The sequence below is a fragment of the Vanessa atalanta genome, chromosome 17 (assembly GCF_905147765.1).
Source record: "Vanessa atalanta chromosome 17, ilVanAtal1.2, whole genome shotgun sequence".
NCBI classification, from domain to species: Eukaryota; Metazoa; Arthropoda; class Insecta; order Lepidoptera; family Nymphalidae; genus Vanessa; species Vanessa atalanta.
Genome location: NC_061887.1, coordinates 10,031,470 through 10,052,357, shown reverse-complemented (window position 1 = coordinate 10,052,357; position 20,888 = coordinate 10,031,470). Strand labels below are relative to the sequence as shown.

Sequence of the window (20,888 nt, the reverse complement as noted above, 5' to 3'; positions counted from 1 at the left end):
AACGAGACAAAAATTATAAGCATTACGAATGAAAATTCTTTCCTGACGGATCTGAGCCGAAATGCGATTTCATAAAAGTGACCTTGCTGGCGAACGTCATTCTCGGAACCCGAGATGACTCAAATTATTAGGCGGAGTCTAGGCCTAAGTCATATTTAATAAAGTTATTGATTATTCTTGTGCACTTAAATGAAATGAAGGATTGATTGAATCCTAATCTGAATAGTTAGACCAACCATAAATAAATCCTTTAGTTTCTGATTTGTTTTTAATTAAGCTATCTAGATAATGGCAAATTTGATTTTCTCCGCATCTATTGATAGACAAATAACAATAAAAAATAAGAGTTTATTTAATTTGTGCATTCGTTGTGAGCATGCTATTAGTGTTATTTTTATGTTTCGAACATACTTTATCATGTAGATCTCAACAGGAAATTGGGAATATTACCGACACCAATACTAATCATATAATTAATAATTTTGGTAACAGCAGTACTTGGGGTGGGTGGGATCCACCAAAGAACGATCGCAGTTGGCTATATTGGATTATTTTATGGGGTTCGAGTAACTTTTCCAATGATAGCTCAGAAAAAGGGCGAGATCCAGAATCTGGGTGGCCTCAATATTGGAGCAGTATGTATACTAAATTCGATGCTTTATTAACTGATTAAGTGTTTATTGCGTAGCCGTAGTCGTGAGATTGCCTTAGGACACAAGGTTGCATGATCTCTTAAAAATACATAATTGCTTCTCGATAGGAAAGTTAAAGCCACTGATATAATATGATATATGTATATATTTTAGCATTTTGGGAGCTAAGCGTATGTTGACTACGTGGCTAGACGTGAATTATAACCGAATGCGGGTCCAAATCCGTCCAAGCGCTGGTCATTTTTCTTGAGTTTAAGTTGTTTGTAAGTCATCGCGAGGAAACTTAAGTACATGTGAAATCGTTTCTAGACTGCAGGATGCAACTTAAATATTTTTGTCAGACCCAATATCTTTTTATCGGGTCGACCTGGAGCTTATATTTACCGGCACTTGACCTCTTGATAAAAGTAGTCAACATGCTCTACAACGATATATTCCACACGTATAAATATTGCTGTATATATATTTATAGATTTAGGAAAAGGGAACGATGGCGTACCTCCTCCCCCTTGGGCGAATGTACCTTTAGCTTATGGCAAGCCACATTTCTGTTTCTTACAACCGGCTAGGGGTGAATGTGATAAAGAATTAACAAGGTAATATACGTTTCATCTTTGGCATCAACAGTAATTTATTATATTTCATATTCCTAAGGAAATTGTTTTCAGCATTTTTATCTATTACATCTTTTTTTATATTTGAAGGTTTAATATTAAATTAAAAATAGAATTTTCAAGTTGAATTGAAATTTTTAAGAGCTCCGTTGTCTATGGGCCAACATTTACTATAATATACATTATACATTATTTCAAAAAAAACTATTTAAACCATTTATTTTTGCTACACATACACATAAATTACAACGATTATACACAAGAAAATAATAAAATTCAAGGAATACAGTGTAGGTAGGGGTAGCAAGGGGTTCATCTCAGTATATGCTGTGCTAATGCACAACACATATTTTCAGATGGCCCCTGACTATTGAGTGAACATAAACACCAAAATATAATAAGTTATTAAATAATTATATTAATAAGTTATTATTAATTATTATATGTTATACGTTGGAACAACTTTGAGTACCTAGTTCCGATAATATAAAAAAAAACTGTAAAAGCAACGGTTTTCACACGATGGTGTTCTTCACCGCCAAACATTAGATGAATATACGATAAGCACGTGAAACACTACGCAATTCTATTTTTAAGTCGTTTTTTTTTTTATAGATGGGGTTACAATCCTACTAAAAATGATTGTCAGTTATTTCAATACAGCGGCTGTGGTGGGAATGATAATAATTTTCGAGATAAAGAATCCTGCAAGGAGTCGTGTGTTGATATTCCTTCAACCGGCTGTGAAACTCAAGCGAAGATTAATTTCGAAGAAATGATCTATGATTGATATCAAAATTTTAATTTTATAACATTTTTATGGCAGCACATAAGTGTTTAAAGGGCATGGTAAATTATATATAGATATAATTATATATAGACCGGAAGTGAAAGAATTAAAAAAAATATAATATCCGATCAATGACATTAGATACTTTAAATGACTAATAATTATTAACAAGATATTGATGCATTAGGCTGTATGAGTGTTATCCTATAAACAAAAATAAAACAAAATGTTTATTAAAATAATTTATTCAAAAAGAGAAGAATGATACAAAATATACATTTCATAACAACATTCCTTGACCAGCAATTTTAATGGTTAGAGAACTGGGAAGCATTTCTCAATTTGATTTGCTCAAGTTTCTTATTAATGTTAGTAATTAAAATATCTTTGAAATTAAGATGCTGGATGAACATTTTTCTGTTGTCTCATAAACAATATTGAAGCTAAGTAAAGTTTGTCACTTGAGGGAATCGTATATTAATATTTTTCACCCGTTTCTTAGCCACAACACGACTTATATGATATTTATTATATGCTATAGCAACACTGAGTCCTGCACAAATGTAAATTAAATAATTAAAATATATAAATTCACTATTATTTATATTTTCGACCGATAAGGAAGTAGTCTCCACTGTGATTGGATCATTTCTTTATTGTTTTCGATCGCGGACAGCTTTTTCTCATCTGTAGCAAATCATATTAAAAAAATGTACTTATTAAAGATAACTTTTTTAATCCTATCCACTTTTTTGTAATTCTGTACTAGATGGCGCTGCAGTATATCGACTTTCATACAGTTTAACTGATCACTACGGCACTCGTTATACATGTTTCGCTAGTACATTCACAGCAATACAAATAACTTGATTTTACTTTTTTTAATGTTAAAGATAGGATGGGCAAATGGGTATCCTATGGGTGGTAAGTGGTCACCATCACCCATAGACATGAGATGAAGGCCACCACTTTCGGGGCTAAAATGTTATGTTCCTTGTGCCTGCAGTTACTAACCTTCAAACTGGAAAAAACAATACTAAGTATGTTCGACGGTAAAATATCTGATAAATGGGTGATACCTACCGTCTGGGTAGACAGGTTCACACAAAGCCCTCCTACCAAGTAAGATCTCTATTCCCTTGGAATGCCATTGCAAACATACATACCCCTGTCCAGTATGAAGTGTTGCACGAGCCGAATAAAGGCCTGCGTGGGCACGGCCATGTTTATATAAGGGTAGCTGGCGCCCGTCTCCGTCTTCGCGTTGCTGACGATGGTCGCCAGCACCTCCACCTTCAGCTCCTTCGTTATGCGGAATATAGGTCCTCCACTGTGGAAGTTGTATTTGTATTGTATAGTTGTAGTATAAAATTTAGATAGAATGATTTGGTACCATCGCGTTTATTTGAAGACGAAGCCTGGATATAGACATTTGATCTTTTTTAGCTATTCCTAAGGACCTCAAAGTCGAGGTTAGCAATTAGCAAAGATTCAAATCTAGGCAATAATTGACTTTCAAGATCAGTTTACATAATGACTTTAAATTGAGGCTAAGCAAGTAAAAGGAACTAAAATCTAACCTAAATCCTGATTGTACGCAGCACGAAGTTTGTATCATCGATGGTGACACGTTGTTGATGTGACCACTCGTGACCGTCGGCTTCAAGTCTTCTAGATTGTTCTCGTTGAAGTACGGATAGCCTGCTGCTAATACTGATTCACCTAAAATAATAGGAAAAATATGGTCAAGTAGCTCTTTAAGATAACTTTTGATTGCAGCAGTGCTTAGTGAGTGAGTCAGTTTATTACAGGCCCAAGCTATCTAACATCTTAGCTCCCAAGTTGAGTGGGGCATTGGCAATGGTTAAAATTTCTTAGGCGCTAATGTGTATGGTGGTGACCACTTACCATCAGGCGGCCCATTTGCCCGTCCACCTACCTATATAGAAAAAAAATGCTACTTTTTTATTTCCTCATTCCATTAATCTGATGGGTCGGCAATTCGACAACATCGGTGAGAGTTTAGGACCAGGATCAATGGATTTCTATGCTACCTGAGGTACAAGAGTATAAATTCTGCTTACTTCTATTCTCTGGGCTGAGAATTTATTGAGTGGAAAATCCAATGATATTTTACTTGCTCGAGCAGGATTCCGAGTTCGGCGTCTGCAGTTAGCTCATGTATTATATTTGTCAAAAGTGTGTTTTTGTTTGTAAGGACTGAGATAGGATATAACTTTTTTTTACAAAATATTTGTTACCTTTTTGGGCTGGTTTCTCGGCAAAAACTGCAGGCGTCAGATGTGTCCAGTAATCGGGGTTTGTGAAAAGTAACGCCAGGTCGTACGCCTTGTCGTCTTTCGTCTTATATCGTACTATTGCGGTTTCTTTCACTTTTTGACAGTAGAGAGAAACTTTATACGATGCATGCTGAAAAAAGATTTCAATTTATAAATAAAATTTATTAGTGTTGCGTGTAACGTATATATTTGTCGATGTGTGCACTGGTGAGCACGTGTTTAGTGTAGTGCGGTAATGAGGTGGCGTTGTGTGTAACGTACGTGTTTGACGACGTGCGCGCAGGTGAGCACGTGTCCTCGGCCGAGGTACACGCCGGCGCCCCACGCACTGCCGCAGCGCACCAACAACGTGCTGCGGTCTATGGCGTCTGTCACAAAATTCAACAAAATATAGTAATACAAATTTCAGTGTGAGAATATAATGAACAAATGTTCTGGAGGTGTAATCGGCGTACTCACCGAGTATCCCGACGTAGTGGGGGTCAGGCGGCGCGCGCGGCGGCGACGGCGGCGGCACGCGCAGCTTGGCGGCCAGCACGGCGCGCAGCGGCGCCGCCAGCGTCAGCCCCACCCACTCGCCGCGCCACCACGACACGCTGCACACCACCGCGCCCACGAGTCGAGCGCTGGCAAAGAGAACCGAGCGCATTTACACACCTTGCACCGCGCAATTCATCAAAATGTTGCCATTTTCGACTTGTTGTTTCGCTTTCAATTATGTTTTGAGTAAAATATGTGTTGGCAGCTTATTTAAGACTGCATAATCGATTATATTAACGAGTCGCAAGTGCATTTTTATTTTAACTATAAAGCGTCGTGTGCACCCACTTTCAGAAACATTTTATATATAACTGAATTATAACATGACGAATGCCATAATTCAGCAGAAGAATTATGGCAAGATGAATTTACCTGTTGATATAACAACTATAAATACTAGACTTTAGTCCTATCAGTTCTTTAACCTTTGTAACCATAATCCATTTGTGAAGACAGAAAAGTTGGTTACATAACTGTTTCTTACGTTAAACACTTCATCCTTAATTCTACTAGTCATTTTAAAAATGGTTTAGAGCAACGTTCGAACCTCGTAGTGCGAAATTTTGTTAAATATACTTACTCATATATTGTCTTAATTAATAATCGATAAATATATAAGCGAAATGCCACTAGCTGAGTCATCTAAGTAAGATTTTCCGGACCTCGATATAATTTTCGAACAGTATTTGGACCCAAAATAAAACTATATCTTAGGCCTTCTCCTAGAAAAGAGGAAAACCCTTGCTTAGAAATGGACATGTGGGATATTCGCAGGGTGATTTACATCTTTTTTATTTCATTTTGGTATGTGAGAGCCAAATTTTGCAACAGAATTTTAAACTTTCATCCAATCGGCTGAGGTGAAATCTTCCACATACTTTTAATGCAGCTGATAGTATAAATTAGTGTAGATTTTTTTTCCTTTTAGAAGAGAATTTAAGTAAAAACTTCTTTTAAAATACAACTTCATTACATAATTAAATTGATCCTTTGAGCCGTACTTACGTTGGGCCTTCAGTGAACACGGGGCCCCCTTCAGAGCCAAGGGCTGTAGCAGCGTCTGTTAGGAGGAGAGACGGCCGTTTGCCGACCACCCCACACACTGATCCGCGGGTCACTGCGTTTAGGAATACCTGGATCAATTATATAGTATGATTTGAATAACGTAAATATTTTTCATTAATATTACTATGACATATATTAAGGAAACTTTTATTATTAATAACATTCGCTGACTATACATTCTCCTAAAAGAAAAACTTAAGAAAGGCGCGTTAAGGCGTTTTTCTAGTGAGATAAAAAATTAGTACTCTGTGAGAAAAATGATTTTGTATTAAACGCTGCAATAACAAATATGAGAAAACAAAAACTTGAGAGATTGGTAGGTCTCTAAATTGTCTGTAGAAAAGTCAGCGAAAGCATGTACCTGGCCAGACCCGGGATTCAAATCCGTGACATCAGAGCCTGCATCTGAATAAACTAGTCCTTCTTTAAGACTAACACTCAAAACTTTATTTTCCACAATATTCCATTAATTACAATCATACCTCACAACCAAATGGTGTTGAATGAACTTGAATGCTGGTTCCACGGTCTGGTGGCGCTTCGACCATGTCGAGAAGTTCTGACAGCGGCCTGAGGGTTTTAAGACCTGACAGAAATTTAAAAATAGGAATAACGTTTCGTTTAAAAAGGTTAGGACAAGAAGTAAAACAATAAACTAAATAACAATAACTACACAACTAAAAAAAATATAGCATACTTCGGTTATCACTCTCCAAGTCCACAAGGACAAACACAGACAGCAAAGCCTTCCCGAGCTGAGTTTGTTTCTCCACGTCGCCATCCCTGTGACCGATGGTCCAACTGTATAAGATGTCGTCCACACATCTGTCTAAAACTGGGCATTGCCAGACGTGACATATTCTGAAAAAAGTCAATGACCCTAAGTCGAAGAATGGCGAACCCTCTAAATATCAATCTATGTAGTTGATAACAATCTATTAGTTATGTTAAAAATGTTTATTAATCAAAGTTAAAAATGAAAGAAATCAGTCTTTAAGTAAACATCCGCTAAAGAATTTTTATATGTTTTGTTTAACTTGGTGGTTAGGGCCCTAGGTACAACTCTAGGGTAGATAAGCCCATCTGGGTTAGGTAGGTAGGTAGCACGCGCTCTTCAGGCATTCAAACCAAATCAAAATATATTTTATTCAAGTAGGCTTTTACAAGCACTTTTAAATCGTCATTTTACAAACCATATTCAGTGAAACTACCAGCTATACTTAGTATTATTGTGAACCAGTTGGAAGGGTGACCGAGTGAGCCAGTGTATCTACAGGCACAAGAGATATAACATCTTAGTTTCTCAGTTTGGTGGCTCATTGGCGACGTAAGGAATATTTCTTACAGCGCCAATGTCGATGAGCGCTGTTAACCACTTAGTAAGTCTTGTACTTTTTAATTTGATTTCTCGTAAATTTAATAAACATGGCGTTGTCTAAATTATTAAGTCGTAAGAAAATTTTTAACTCTCCACGAGTGAGATACGAAATGAGTTTTAAGAGAATAATATATCAGATAATTGATAACAAATGACGTGCAGATACTAAAATAAGTTACTCTAGATATGTTTATCAGAGGTATCTATAGAAACAACTATACAGTTTGATAAATATATGACAAAATTTAAAATTGTTGTTTCTATCTTAGCTCGAAATTATCAGGAAAAATAATAGATAGATTTTTTTACTAAGACTGACATAATTCCATAGACATTGGCGCTGATTTCGGGTTCAAACCCAGGCAGGCACCACTGAAATTTCATGTGCTTAATTTGTGTTTATACTTCATCTCGTGCTCGGCGGTGAAGGAAAACAACGTGAGGAAACCTGCATGTGTCTAATTTCAACGAAATTCTGCCACATGTGTATTCCGCCAACCCGCATTGGAGCAGCGTGGTGGAATATGCTCCAAAACCTTCTCCTCAAAGGGAGAGGAGGCCTTTATCCCAGCAGTGGGACATTTACGGGCTGCTAATACAACCCTGAGAACGGAGATGTTATATCTCTTGTGCGTATGGCTCATTCCACAATAGTAATAGTAAATAATAGTAAATAATACTGTTTCCGGTAGAACGTGGATATATCTTAATAATAAAGATGATTAATTACCTTCCAGTCAGTACTCTGACTTGGTAGCTACTGTGTTCAAAGTCAACCTCGTTGTCTAAACTCCTTTCCCTGCTGATTTTCTCAACCTTTTCATATACATTTGGAAACTTGGATTTTGTCTTTTCACACGTAACGTATATTTCTGGAAGGTTGTCATAGAACTCCTCATTAAGGATAGGTTTGCCTCGAGCATACTTTATAACATTCGCTTGTTTTAATGGCGATAATATGGACCCATGCGTGAGGACCCATCGCTTGGAGAACTTAATGCCTGAAGCTGATACAGTGAGGATGTTCGCAAGTTCACCGTCTTCTGAGTAGTTGTAGGAGACCATCACCCCCTCGACCCCCATTTTGATTCTGAAACATATAAACAGGGATTTAGGGACATAGAAAAAAAATCATATTTTGGTGTAACTAGATCAAAAATATTTTATTCAAGTAGTTTCTGCGTGCTGTTGAATCATTATTAAACAAGATTAAACAAAACGTTCAGCTTCTACCGATAGAACACGACAGGAAACTTAGTTTTCCACAAAATAAATAACATAATTTTGTTGTTATAGACACAACACTACATTCACGAAGGCGTATCTTCCCCCACTACATTTTATAATGCACTAGTTTTCGCCCGCGGCTTCGTTCGTGTTTAAGGATTTGTTGCCAGGTATTATTCACATAATATTATATCTTATAAATTATAGGCTATGTGTTATTCTGATGTACACTTGTACACCAGTTTGTGTGTATGTACGTATGTATGTGTGTATGTATGTATGGATGCATGCATGTATGTACATATGTATGTAACACTTTCACCCTAAAACTACTGAATGGATTTGGAGATTAATGAAACTATTCAATAATATAGCTTTATATTCCTATCATCCATACATATAAACTTTCGCCTTTATAATATTACCAAGATTAGAGAGGTAAGTAAAAAATCTGATTAAGGTACATGTAATCGCTTATTATAACCCCGATGATTTAACTTTGAGGGGCGTGTCGCTGTGATTAAAAACATCAAGAGTATATTAAGATGAATATTTAACACGACGTTTCTTGCGATAAATCTAATAAAACTTTGCAGCATCGTTCATCACGGACCACGAAAGGTGTTATAAAACAATAAATCTTCTATAAATAAATCTGTTACAGTCGCTAGCAGTATTTCTATATATAGTGTTAACGGACTGAGATGGTTAGAATACTTGCAAAGTTAAATAGGGAATTGTCCTCAATTGAATCACATGCTTACATAAAAACTCTCGCGCGTCCGTGTTTATGTACGTGTAATACGTGCACGTGCGTATAATTTTGTATTATATATTTATGAGGATAAATATAGTTTATTGTGGGATGTTTCAGTTGAGGATATAGTTATATGGTTTAAGATTATAAAGATATTAATTAATTAGTAAATTGTTACAAAATGCTATATTTAAATCTAAACAATGCATCGAGTCATAAGTATGATTTGCATCTCGGGTCGTTCGAATACCCACTTATAATATAACTTAACATTAACTTTTAATATAACAATTCATATAACTATTGTATAAAAAAAGTTATTTCAAATTTATTAAGTCTTATGATTATGAAAGAAGGTAATGTACCTACATATTGTATAAATATGCTTGCATATAGATGTACTATTTTAGAATATACCTATTACAACTAATTTGTTTTATAAACCTAGTCAGGCTGTCAAAGCTGAAAACGTGTCGAAAAAAATGAAAATTGGCGACTAAGTACAGGCATACTAGTAAAGTAGTATGACGTTTCGCGACTGTCAAGCGTAACTGTCACGCAACTATACTTGGCTTTAAAATTTAAGTTTGTTATCTCAACCATACCGATCAATGTCATTCGTGTCTTCTCCATCCTACGTGACATTGGCGAAATAATCTGTGCCCTATGGCACAACTAAAAGCCATTAAACTAAGAATTGAACTGTCACGCACACAAAGATAATAAAGTTGGTCGGTTTATTTTAGTTCTATTGTAGTGCGACACTCGATCTTGATATATAAATAAACAAAACCAAGTACCTAAATAAATAGAAAAAATAAAGGGGATAACTGGCTTCAAAAAATATAACGAATTTAATTTAAATAGCGAAAATAAAAACTTTATATGTATTTAGATAGTGTACGGTCTACTACGCTCGCATGCACTTCGTACCCAGTACATTTTTATTACAATTTTAATAATCGTAATATTTAAATAAATAGTCAATTCTCCAAAGCAATTACTATGACATGTAGTCTTTCATCTTCAAGATACTAATCATACATTCAAGATAAAAATATCTCTGAATTTATATTTGTACGATACATTGAAATTTTTTACATACATTGCGTTTTCACTTCCCACATGCCTTTGAAAAAATAAAACATTACACGCATTGGATTACAAAACAGAGACAGTGATGTATGTCGGGGATATATCGTTATACTTCAAAGATGGTATGAAAATAGGGTGCGAGACCGATTACAAATTTGCGCCACATAAGCCACACCCTCAGGAGAAATGTAATGAGGTTTATTCAGCGGGTGGTCAATGAGACTGTAATTTGTTCTAGTATAAAAGATGGGTACACAATTCATGTTCAAACTTTACCGAAGCGCCATCGTCGAAGGCGCTGGTTCCCGCGCTTTTAATTTTTTTTCGAATTTTTCTGGTTTCGTTGCACTGCCAGCCACTTGCATCAGTAAAGGTATGTTTTGTGTGTAATATTAAAAAAATAAAGTTTTTAAATATTATTTAGATCAAAATAATTTTAAAATAAAAAATGGTTACTATAGTAAGATTTTAAATTAACATGGTTATTTTTATTATTATTATACTTGTGAACAAGACATTCGCAAATAATGTCGAAATATCGAGCTCCACCAAATAAAAATATAAAACATGTTAAATATCCCGTTTCAAATACTTACAGTAATAAAATAGTTACTTGTTTGTTTGTTTTATTTCATTATTTCGATTAGTTACGTGAAGTTTCCGTAGTGTAGCGGTTATCACGTGTGCTTCACACGCACAAGGCCCCCGGTTCGATCCCGGGCGGAAACAGCTGATTATTTTATTATTATTTTATATTTTTTTTTCGATTTTTCTTGCGTCATGTTAATTATTTATTACTCTCATGTTAAATTATTTACATAAGAATTATAAACATCAAGGCGTGAACTGTTCAAGTAAAAATTCAAAATTGTTACCTACTGCATGTACAAATCATGACCGCGTGGACTGGTTTGTACAGTGGTTATAAAAACAAATGCTTAGATTCAGTATACGAGGATAAATAATATTAAATTAATAATCACCAAAAATCTTACAATTTCCAATAATTAGGAATAAAATACTTATGTTTTTGATAGGTAAAAAAAAATTAAAAAGTTTTATTTGTATGTTCTTTTTATTAATTGGTTATAATGAATTAAAAAAAGTCTATTATAAACTAAAAATTAAGAAAAATTAAAAATAACCTCCTTCGAGCCGGATTTGAACCAGCGACCTATGGATAACTTTGATATACGCTACAGTCCACCGCTCTACCAACTGAGCTATCGAAGGTTGTTACTTTAATACGAAATTATGAGTCGTTTTATTTTTGCAACTCTCATTTCTTTTGTTTTAACACAAGATACCTAAATTAATTAAAAAATCATTTGTGAAATAAATTTTTTTTTTTTTTAAAACATTGACCATGATTTAACGTCTTAACTAAAAAACCACAGTTGTCTTGATTGATTATCAATTATTATGTGTTTTATTAACCTAGTTATTTAATACGTTACGGTTTTAGGACATTTTTTAAAAGTACGTTTAAACATTTGAATAAAAAACCTAATTGTGAACTACTCTGACTTAAAAAATAGTCAGTTTCGATGTTTTCAAAGATTTTTATATTTTACCAGAATAAGAAAGCTGGGAGCAACTTCACTCTATAAAATTCAGTTTAAGTTATCCGAATCGGTCAAGGCCATATCGAGCAATCGATCAAACGAACGCGTCGAACTATTAACCTCCTGTTTATAAAAGATAAAGCCGTAAAAAAAGTACAACAACACTTTTACAATCCCAGAGCTGATCAAAGGCTCTTATCATAAAGGGATTGCGGGAATTATATGGTTCCTCCCATTTAATTCCAGAGACGTTTGAAGGATGTATGTTTATATGTAGTAATATATAAAATAAAAACAAATTAATCATACGAAAACCTTTCCAGCTTGGTCAGTTTTGAATACGTTTTCTTCACTCAGTTAATAATAATACTTTTTTTATCAATTGTCATGTCAAAGTGCAGTTAAATCGAGTATAGAACGATTATTTAATCTATATTTATTATAACAATTCAGTATAATTTTCACATCTATTTTTCAATGGATTTTCTTTTTGTTGTTTGGTTGCTAGTGTGTTTAAGCCTTAAAAAGTAACATTAAAATGTAAATATAAATACAAAAGTAAATCATGCAATATTTATACACTAATTTTTTCCTACACTAATAATAATTAATCGTATTTCGACTAACGGCTAAAAGTTAATACTAATAAGTATACTAAATATCTAAATTTTTAATTTAAAAATATCCTTGACGGTTGTTATAAAAATACCACCGCTTCGGAAATAATTTATTTGGACCTGAGAAGAAACGACAAAAGAAACCAGGTTTATAATCTTTAATTTATCAATTAATTATAAGTTTCCTTACAATTTTTTTTTATTGGGCTTAGCCTGGATTCGTCTAAAAATTAATAATTGATAAAAATACTGTAAATATAACAGAAAATAACAATAAAAAAATATGCCGCTTGATATTAAAAATTGTTATGATTTTGTTATTTATTTATAAGTAAAATGAACTCGACAAAAACAAAATAATTACCTATCCATAGACAATACTGATAGGACATTGACTTTAAAAAAAAAAAACTGAATATACCTACAATTAATCTTTACGATTAACAATTAAGAGGTAATAAATTAAAATATTTAATGTAAAGTAATTGTCTTCGCAAAATATATTGTTATCTTTAACAAGTTTTAATTTAGAGTTTACTAGCTAAATGACCGAGGTATGCTCTGAATATGGATTCTTTGTTTTAATTATATGTTCACCGTTTAAGCCGTAAAATAAATAAATTTGTTTTTTACATGCCAATTAAAAAAAAATGACCATATTGTGACAAAGGTTTTGAGAATTGATTTGGATGGATATAAAGGTACCACCAAAGAAACGTTGGATGGATTGTGTGAAAGACGATATGGTAAGAAAGAATGTTACTTGTGAGATGACGTCCGACAGAGAAGTATGGAAGAAGAAGACATGTTGCGCCGACCCCGAGTAAAATTGGGATAAGGGCAGGAGGATGATGATGATGATACCAAATTAAAAAAAAACAAAAAAATATTTAAGTAGGTACTTATTCTTTTTGAGAGTTAAAAAATATTTTAGATATATCGAAATCGTCACAAAGCGTTTCAGAGAAAACGTCTTTATACGTATACTTAATTCTTCTGTATGTCTGTATGTCGTTTCTGTATTTTTGTGTGTGCTTGATTGCGTTCCTTTTATTTCACCCGTACGAAGTATGGCAACAAGTATTTGTATTTTATCTACAAGTAAGTTATCTTAATATATTATGAATCGATGAAGCCGTAACATAAGTATTGCTTAAAAATAATTATAGTGTATATTAATTTATGTTGATCTAAGCATTTAAAAGCGTTCTTACAAACACAATAGTAAATTTAGTTAAGCACGAAGCGTAGAATCGTTTAATCTTATCATATAAATTATTTATTAACATAGGAAAATTTTATAAGACAATATATTACGCTGTGTAAACATTTTATCTTGAAAAGTAATTAATTTGACGTTTCTCTGATTAAACGCTGCAGAAATTTGAAATTTATTATTGGATGAATATTTTCAAATGGTATTATAGAAAACACTAGCATCGCCCTCCATTTCGTTTGGGTAGACTTTTCATTTAAAAGTATGTATGAAATTCATCAGTAATAAATATAACGTCAAAATATTCTTTCTTCAAATGAGATTCACATAGACCCCGAAAGCACTATTAAATTGTTTTATTACAGAATTTAAATTAATATGAAGCTACTGGAATTTCTAGAAACTATTCAGAATGTTCATTCAATCGAGGAGAACCGGCAAGAAACTGAGTAACTACTTTTTTCCTCAATCTACATAGGTACCTTAATTGAAAACAAGAAGGGCTAATAGTAATTTACCAATAGTAGGTAAAAGCACGCTCTTTTATCATATATTCAGTCTTATACAAACTGAATTATAAGACTTATTTATCAGTGTTAATTTGACATGAGAAATAAATTTATTAAGATATCAATTAAAAATAACCGTGGAATTATTATAGAAACGAATTAACCACCATGTACCAGGAAGGATGTATCGACTTTACGAAATTAGAAACTAGGTGTAATATGTTTATTATTGGATATTATCTAATAATCATTTACATTAAAATCAGCCTAATAGTTTTCATATTAAGTGTACCTACAGACCGATATGACATAGAGTATAGTAATAAACGAATTAAAGGAACGAACGGGAACGTATAATTGAATTATTGTTTTGTGTACCAATATTCTTTAGTTTATTTTGGATCATTCGAAATTTGAAATTTAATTTTAAGGTACTTAAAATGTGTTTCAGTGTGCTCAGCAACGCGTGTGTTGCAACATAAAAAATTGGAATAATCATGTTATGAAGTTAGTATGGGTCCAAGATTGGCAAGACAAGCAGATCTAAAATTAAAACTCGAAAGTATTAATAGCCTATTCTAATCGAAGTAGGGATAAAGACAAACAAACATCAGATTTACGCATTTCATGCGATTTGCTCATAACTCGGCTATATTGTGCACTACTTAGATTTGTTGTTTTCGCAAAACCATAGTAAATATCATATAGCTTTCGACCAATTATATCGCGTCAGTTTGCTGTCAAATGCTGTTTATTTGGCTTTTTTCCTGTTGTGGTTGGAATAGAATATTATATTACAATATTTAGATTTAGAGAAAAAGTCTAGTAACAACTATAAAATTTAAATAAAGAGTTGTGAGGAAATACGTAAAAATAGATGTGAATGATAAAAATAGATTATGGCACCCGAAGCAACAAGAAATAGTTAAATATACTCAATGGAATTTCTGCAAGCCGAAAATGAAACTCATTTTTGAAAAGAACGCCAATCATGGAAATCTATTTGTAAGTGCATGTGTTAAAACGTAAAAACGTCACGTATTCAAAGTATATTTATACCATCCAATTACATTATAAGTAACTCAATAAAATTCAGTAAATGGCACGCGTCACTGTTTCATCAGAACGCCTATGACCTAAACCTAGATCTATGAACCTGAGTTTTATCAACATGGAACAATGTAGTAAAGCTATCATTACAAAATGTTTCAAGACAAATAAATATAAATTAGATCATTCAATCCGATAGTAGAGAAACAAATGTTGTTTTATAATAAAAAAAATAAAAAAAATCGTAATGATTAATACCTCTTTTTATATTAAACGCTCACTAATATCGACAAAGATAAATATGACATAACAGCGTTAAATTCAAAAATCGAACATTTTAGTTCCTAAATTGTAAATTACCAAAAGATTACTCAATGTGTAAAGATATTTACAAATTATAGTCGTAGCTCGTTAAACAATTTAACTAGAATAAATGAATTCACTATACGCGAATGCGTTATAAAAATAAATTCGGTTGGGACCTTCTCAAAGCTACGCTTAATCGAATGAGCGAGCCAACAATTTTTCTTTGAAAGAAAAAAATAATCATTTCCCTAGTAACTTTGGTATTCATTGATGATTTTCATTTCCAAACTTTAACCAAAATTGTATAAAGAGAAAAGCCGTCACTAACATCTTATATTCAGAATTAAAATAAACTAATATGGATTCTTTAAAGTAACATTCTAAGATAGTAATAAATTAAATAAAATTAATGCAAAATTGTGATTGGTGGAAAAAGGTGGTGTGATCGCGTCATTGTACGGTCGACTCACTTGACTGAAACCGTTACCTGTCGCTGGTTCACGGATTGGTTCACACTTGACATCGATATAGTATACCACGAAGCCGTTTCCCGATTTATTATCCCAAGAATATACATTTATGACTGTTATTTATTCAATAACTGGTCTCTAATGTTAGTGTTACCCGACCCCCTCGCTAGTCTTTAGCATTTTTTCTTTTAAAAATAAAAAGCGGCAGTTCCTATTCAACGATATTATAAACCAATTAATCAATATATAAATTTGGAAGTTACCCAGTAGTCAAATAACAAAACCTCCAAGCTTAAAAACGTTCCCATTCGACAGACTGTTTTCATTCAATGTTTCCATAGACAAACATTTGAGAGACTCATTTCCTCAAAATGTAGGAATAAAGTTTGAGAATTCTATTTAAATTTAGGAGCTGCCCAAAGTTAAGTGGTGCTCCACTGAGTGTTTAAGACTGACGATTACATACGGCCATGAGATTCATTAAGCAGAAACTCCTGTGTAAAATTGCGTCCATAAACCATACGATATTAGTCTCTTTAGAAACCTGACCCCCTATCCTGCACATCGAGCAGTTGAGTAGTGTTGAGCTTGAAATATGCCAGATACATGCCTAAATTACAAGTCCATGTATTAAGAAAATATATATATGTGCTAAATAAAATCAATATCATTAAATTCTGAGTCTACATAAACGGGACCGGTCATAGCTTTCTTCCATGGCATTCCATGTCCAAGAGTCTTGAAATCATCTTGTATTAAACGCTTCCTGAGTAGTTATTATTGCTTTGGCTATAAATTATTTTCGTTCCTTCACAGTTTATTTTAGTAATGTTCTTCACAAGGTTTGCAAAAGCCATTTTATTGTAAGATTGGTACTGTATTATCACCACTCGTAATTCAATTTACATATCCTAATCTAACCAGATGAAAGCAGAATAATGCAAATTCACAACATTGCATTACAAAAATAGTGTTCCCAATATTTTTTCATCAACTGACACACAACAAGAAAGAAGACCAAGCAAACATTTTATTCTGATATGTTGATTGTAATGTTGCCTGGAAATAATTCATAAAAACATTCAGGCATATCTAACTTCGAAACTCGATAGAAATAATAGAAAGGTACACCAAAAGCAGAGACTACACATCTGTGGAGATTCGAAAGATAAAATTATCACTTGAATTTATACTGAACTGTAGATATGGCTTATAAAGCATCAGACATGCGTTCTCTATGATTCCTGTGTGAAACAACGACGGAAATGACCGGCTTCAGAGCTTCGTTGGTACATAACTGTCCAATTGAGCAAACAAGCGTGAGTAATCCTGGATCCGGTCCCGTGACTTTATTAACTCAATCCCTTCGCAACAATCCTCCTAATTCAGAAACAGAAGTCGTCGATTAACAAGCGCAATTATTAGTAATAACATTGATGTATAAAATTATTTTTTAATTTTGATACAATTAATGAATGTTCCGAGGTAAGTGGTTGATTATTTGCTTACTATAAGGCATTTAACCTTTTTTTCTCGAATGCCAGTAGGAATATTTAGACAAAACAATACTTATCACCCGAATTCTTAGTAAAGATCCGTTTATCGTTCCCGGCAATATAAGGAGACAGGCGTTACGATAAGCCCACGACAATACAATAATGGACGCTCTTTTGCCTAATGGACCGCATCCTGCAGAGTCAAAGCAGGTCCAGTCAATGCTAAGAGCCCGTTTCTTTCGCTCCTGTATCGTTCTGTAATACGTCCATTTCCAGAGAAACAAAAAAATCAACTTCGTTCGTTTCCTTCATCGTGTGTAATCACGTACGTCTTGATTGTTCACATCCTTGCGTGGGATTTTTCTTAAAGACGACGTTATTTCGACTGTAGCTTCGTTGACGAATGACGACCGACGCACGCCATCAGTTAACGATGCGTACGTGTGAATATCGAAAACATTAACGAAAATCGCTATTTCTTTAGAAAATATTTATTGTATCAAATGTGTTGAGGATGCAGTGTTGAATTAAGGTGTACTTTCGAAGAGAATTGTCGTCGTTTGTATATTTCAACGGATATGCCTGCGGTTCGACGTCTGGCATCGAGTGTAAAGAAAAAGAAGTCACTTTCGCCGGCTCAGTCACTGAGTCAGTCGCACAGTTCCATTTACTTGATAACGTTTTAGGTAAGTGCGTTTTAGAACTCATTAGTGCAAAGTGGGGTATCCTTTATATTAATGAGCATTCTGGTTTGTTAACGTGGCCAGGTGTGTTGTTTTAATAGTCATAATGTGTTTTGAAGTACTTACGACTTAGTATTACTGCCGAGGTGAGTTATTTTATATTTACAACATTTTTAAATACCTACGTACAAGTTAAAATGAAGTCGCATGTATTGGAAATAAAACTTATTTAATAAACTGAATTTTATTGAATAAATTACCATGACCAATTCTTAAGAAAAATAGAATTTATCGATATTAATATCTATTGATTATCAGTATGCATTTAGTTATGCTATTATTAAAATGTAAAATAAACAAATGTCTACCTCGTAATCTTAATTCTTAATATCTTTCCTGTAAACCGAAACCCGTTCATTTTAATTTTGTCATTAGTTTTAAACTTTCCGATAGAATAAGTGACCTGGCCTGGTGACCATAATAATTTCGCTCCATATGGATTATATTTGAATCTCGCATGAACTAGTTTATTAATTATTAGCTGAACTTGTTAATCTAATCAGCAGAAGCTGCTTTAACTGGAAACTTAAATACTCTCTGACCTTTATACATCGAAATAAATTTATGCATGATTGATATAATTATGAAAGTCAGATTAAAATTTTAACTAAATAAATTATATTATTTGACACGTATTTAAATTAAATTTATATTAACTTACCCTTATTGCTATTATTTTTATTTATTTGTTTACAATTTTAGGTTATGAATATTACCCACTAGTAAACAAACTCACTTCAAACTTAAAGTACGTATAGCACAGCACAAACCGTGGTTGAGACTAACGCTCTTGATAAGTTTACAATTGTTTACTACATTTTAATATTTTTAGCATACAACACAACAAGTCGTGCCTAATTCGACCTAACGCTATCAGCTGTTGAACTTTGATGTAAGTTTGCGATTTATGAAGTTAGAAGTTGTCTGAAGTTGGAACTAGTCGGTAAATTATATTATCTTTTCATTCATGTATTCATTCTATTTGTTTTCTACCACTACGTGGTACAAGTGTTTCTCGCTAGATGGCGCTAAAATGTTATAAAGGTAATTTTAACTTTGGTATTAATTGAATAAAGAGAAAAGCCGTCATTAACATCTTATATTCAGAATTTAAATAAATTAACATCCAACAATAGATGGCGCTAAAATGTTATAAAGGTAATTTCTAGGTTTATTCCCATTTTCAATGTTTTTTGATAGCAACTATATTTTTATTTTTATTTTTATTTAACATAACTACACATACATACACTGGCACCAATACTGTCTTAAATTACGAAACTTATCATCTTCATCATCATCATCATTACATAGTATAAAACAAATCACTTACCGCTGTCTGTCCCTATGTATGATTGGATCCTTAAAAATTACACAACGGATATTGATGCGGTTTTTTTTAATAGATAGATTGATTCAAGAGGAAGGTTTATATGCATAATACATGCACAATATAGTAGAGAACACTCACTTTAAAGGTTTCCATAGTGATGTCGTAAATAAACACACCTTTTGCGCTTACATTGCAAATGCTCGCTCAAACTCAACCAACGAGATAGATCAAAATAATGTACTAAAGTATTGCAAACCTTAAAAAGTTCTTCAAAAAGGTATATGTCTATCTCCACAATAAACATTTTTTTATCGTTTACCTTTTACGAGATATAATGGCTTATTTTCAAAGCGATTTTAAGCAATACAGCATTGCTCCTTATCCAAATAAGTACCATAATTACATTGTGCATTTAATATAGATCAATATGGCCCTTTACAGCATGTAATTTAAATTAATATTTTCGAAGATATTATAGATTTAAAACGCAGGGACATTACGGCTTCTATTGTTTAGCGATTGAAAAACTATGAACGTTGTAAAACATTTTCTGTAGTATATTCAGTGGCAGCATTGCACCCGTGCGAAGCCGGGACGGGTCGCTAGTTGTATATATTTTTGACAGACATAAAGAAAAAAAAATTGTTTTTAATCTTCGATTCATTTAACTTTTACAGCAATACATATTTTTATAATAAACCGATAAAAGTTATATAGCAAATCAGTTATATTGATGAAGGAATTATAAATTGTTACAAATATCATTTATTTTATTATATGTATTCTTACTAATTTTCATTTAATAATAATAAAAAAAATAGCAATGTACCTAAATAAATTCGATCGTTATATATCACAAAAAGTAAATACTGCAATTAAAAATATAATTTACGGAATTGTTAAGGCGATTATTATTTTTTATTAGTCCTCGATTGTTTTTTTAATTAAATATCGCGTCACGGTTATTCAGACATTGGGGTAAAATTTTCCATACCTTCTTCAATTTGTGATTGCTTTTACAAAATAATTGGTTTACTTTTATGGAAAATTTTACCAGTGGCCGATCATATAACCTTTTAATTTCGAAACGTTCACAACAATTTTAAATAAGTATATATTTATTACCTACGTAGGTACCTAATATGTGAAATATGTTTGTAGCTA

At 33.0% G+C, this 20,888-nt stretch overlaps 2 protein-coding genes and 2 non-coding genes across 5 annotated transcripts in view; 2 read left to right on the top strand and 2 right to left on the bottom strand.

The window, feature by feature from the left end:
• Positions 1–2,349: 2,349 nt before the first annotated feature.
• On the bottom strand, positions 2,350–19,276 carry LOC125070288 (peroxisomal leader peptide-processing protease). Its single transcript, XM_047680085.1, has 11 exons — positions 19,053–19,276; positions 8,071–8,430; positions 6,660–6,823; positions 6,445–6,548; positions 5,903–6,030; positions 4,817–4,983; positions 4,619–4,725; positions 4,319–4,487; positions 3,638–3,779; positions 3,224–3,387; positions 2,350–2,744 (listed from the first exon to the last, which is right to left on the bottom strand). Exons 2-11 carry the CDS (start codon positions 8,421–8,423, stop codon positions 2,659–2,661), a joined length of 1,584 nt encoding a protein of 527 aa, XP_047536041.1. The 5' UTR covers positions 8,424–8,430; positions 19,053–19,276; the 3' UTR covers positions 2,350–2,658.
• LOC125070289 (CHH-like protein) overlaps positions 10,711–20,888 on the top strand; it is a 69,122-nt gene continuing 58,944 nt past the window's right edge. Inside the window, exon 1 of one of the 2 annotated variants that reach the window (XM_047680087.1) lies at positions 10,711–10,792. The gene's annotated coding sequence lies outside the window, so the exon portion shown is untranslated. Of the gene's footprint in view, positions 10,793–17,913; positions 18,335–20,888 lie in introns of those variants that run through there. The other variant, XM_047680089.1, reaches the window with a different exon arrangement.
• Positions 11,076–11,148, top strand: Trnav-cac. Its single transcript has one exon. It is a non-coding gene; the product is annotated as a tRNA-Val (tRNA).
• On the bottom strand, positions 11,566–11,652 carry Trnay-gua. Its single transcript is given in 2 exon segments — positions 11,566–11,601; positions 11,616–11,652. It is a non-coding gene; the product is annotated as a tRNA-Tyr (tRNA).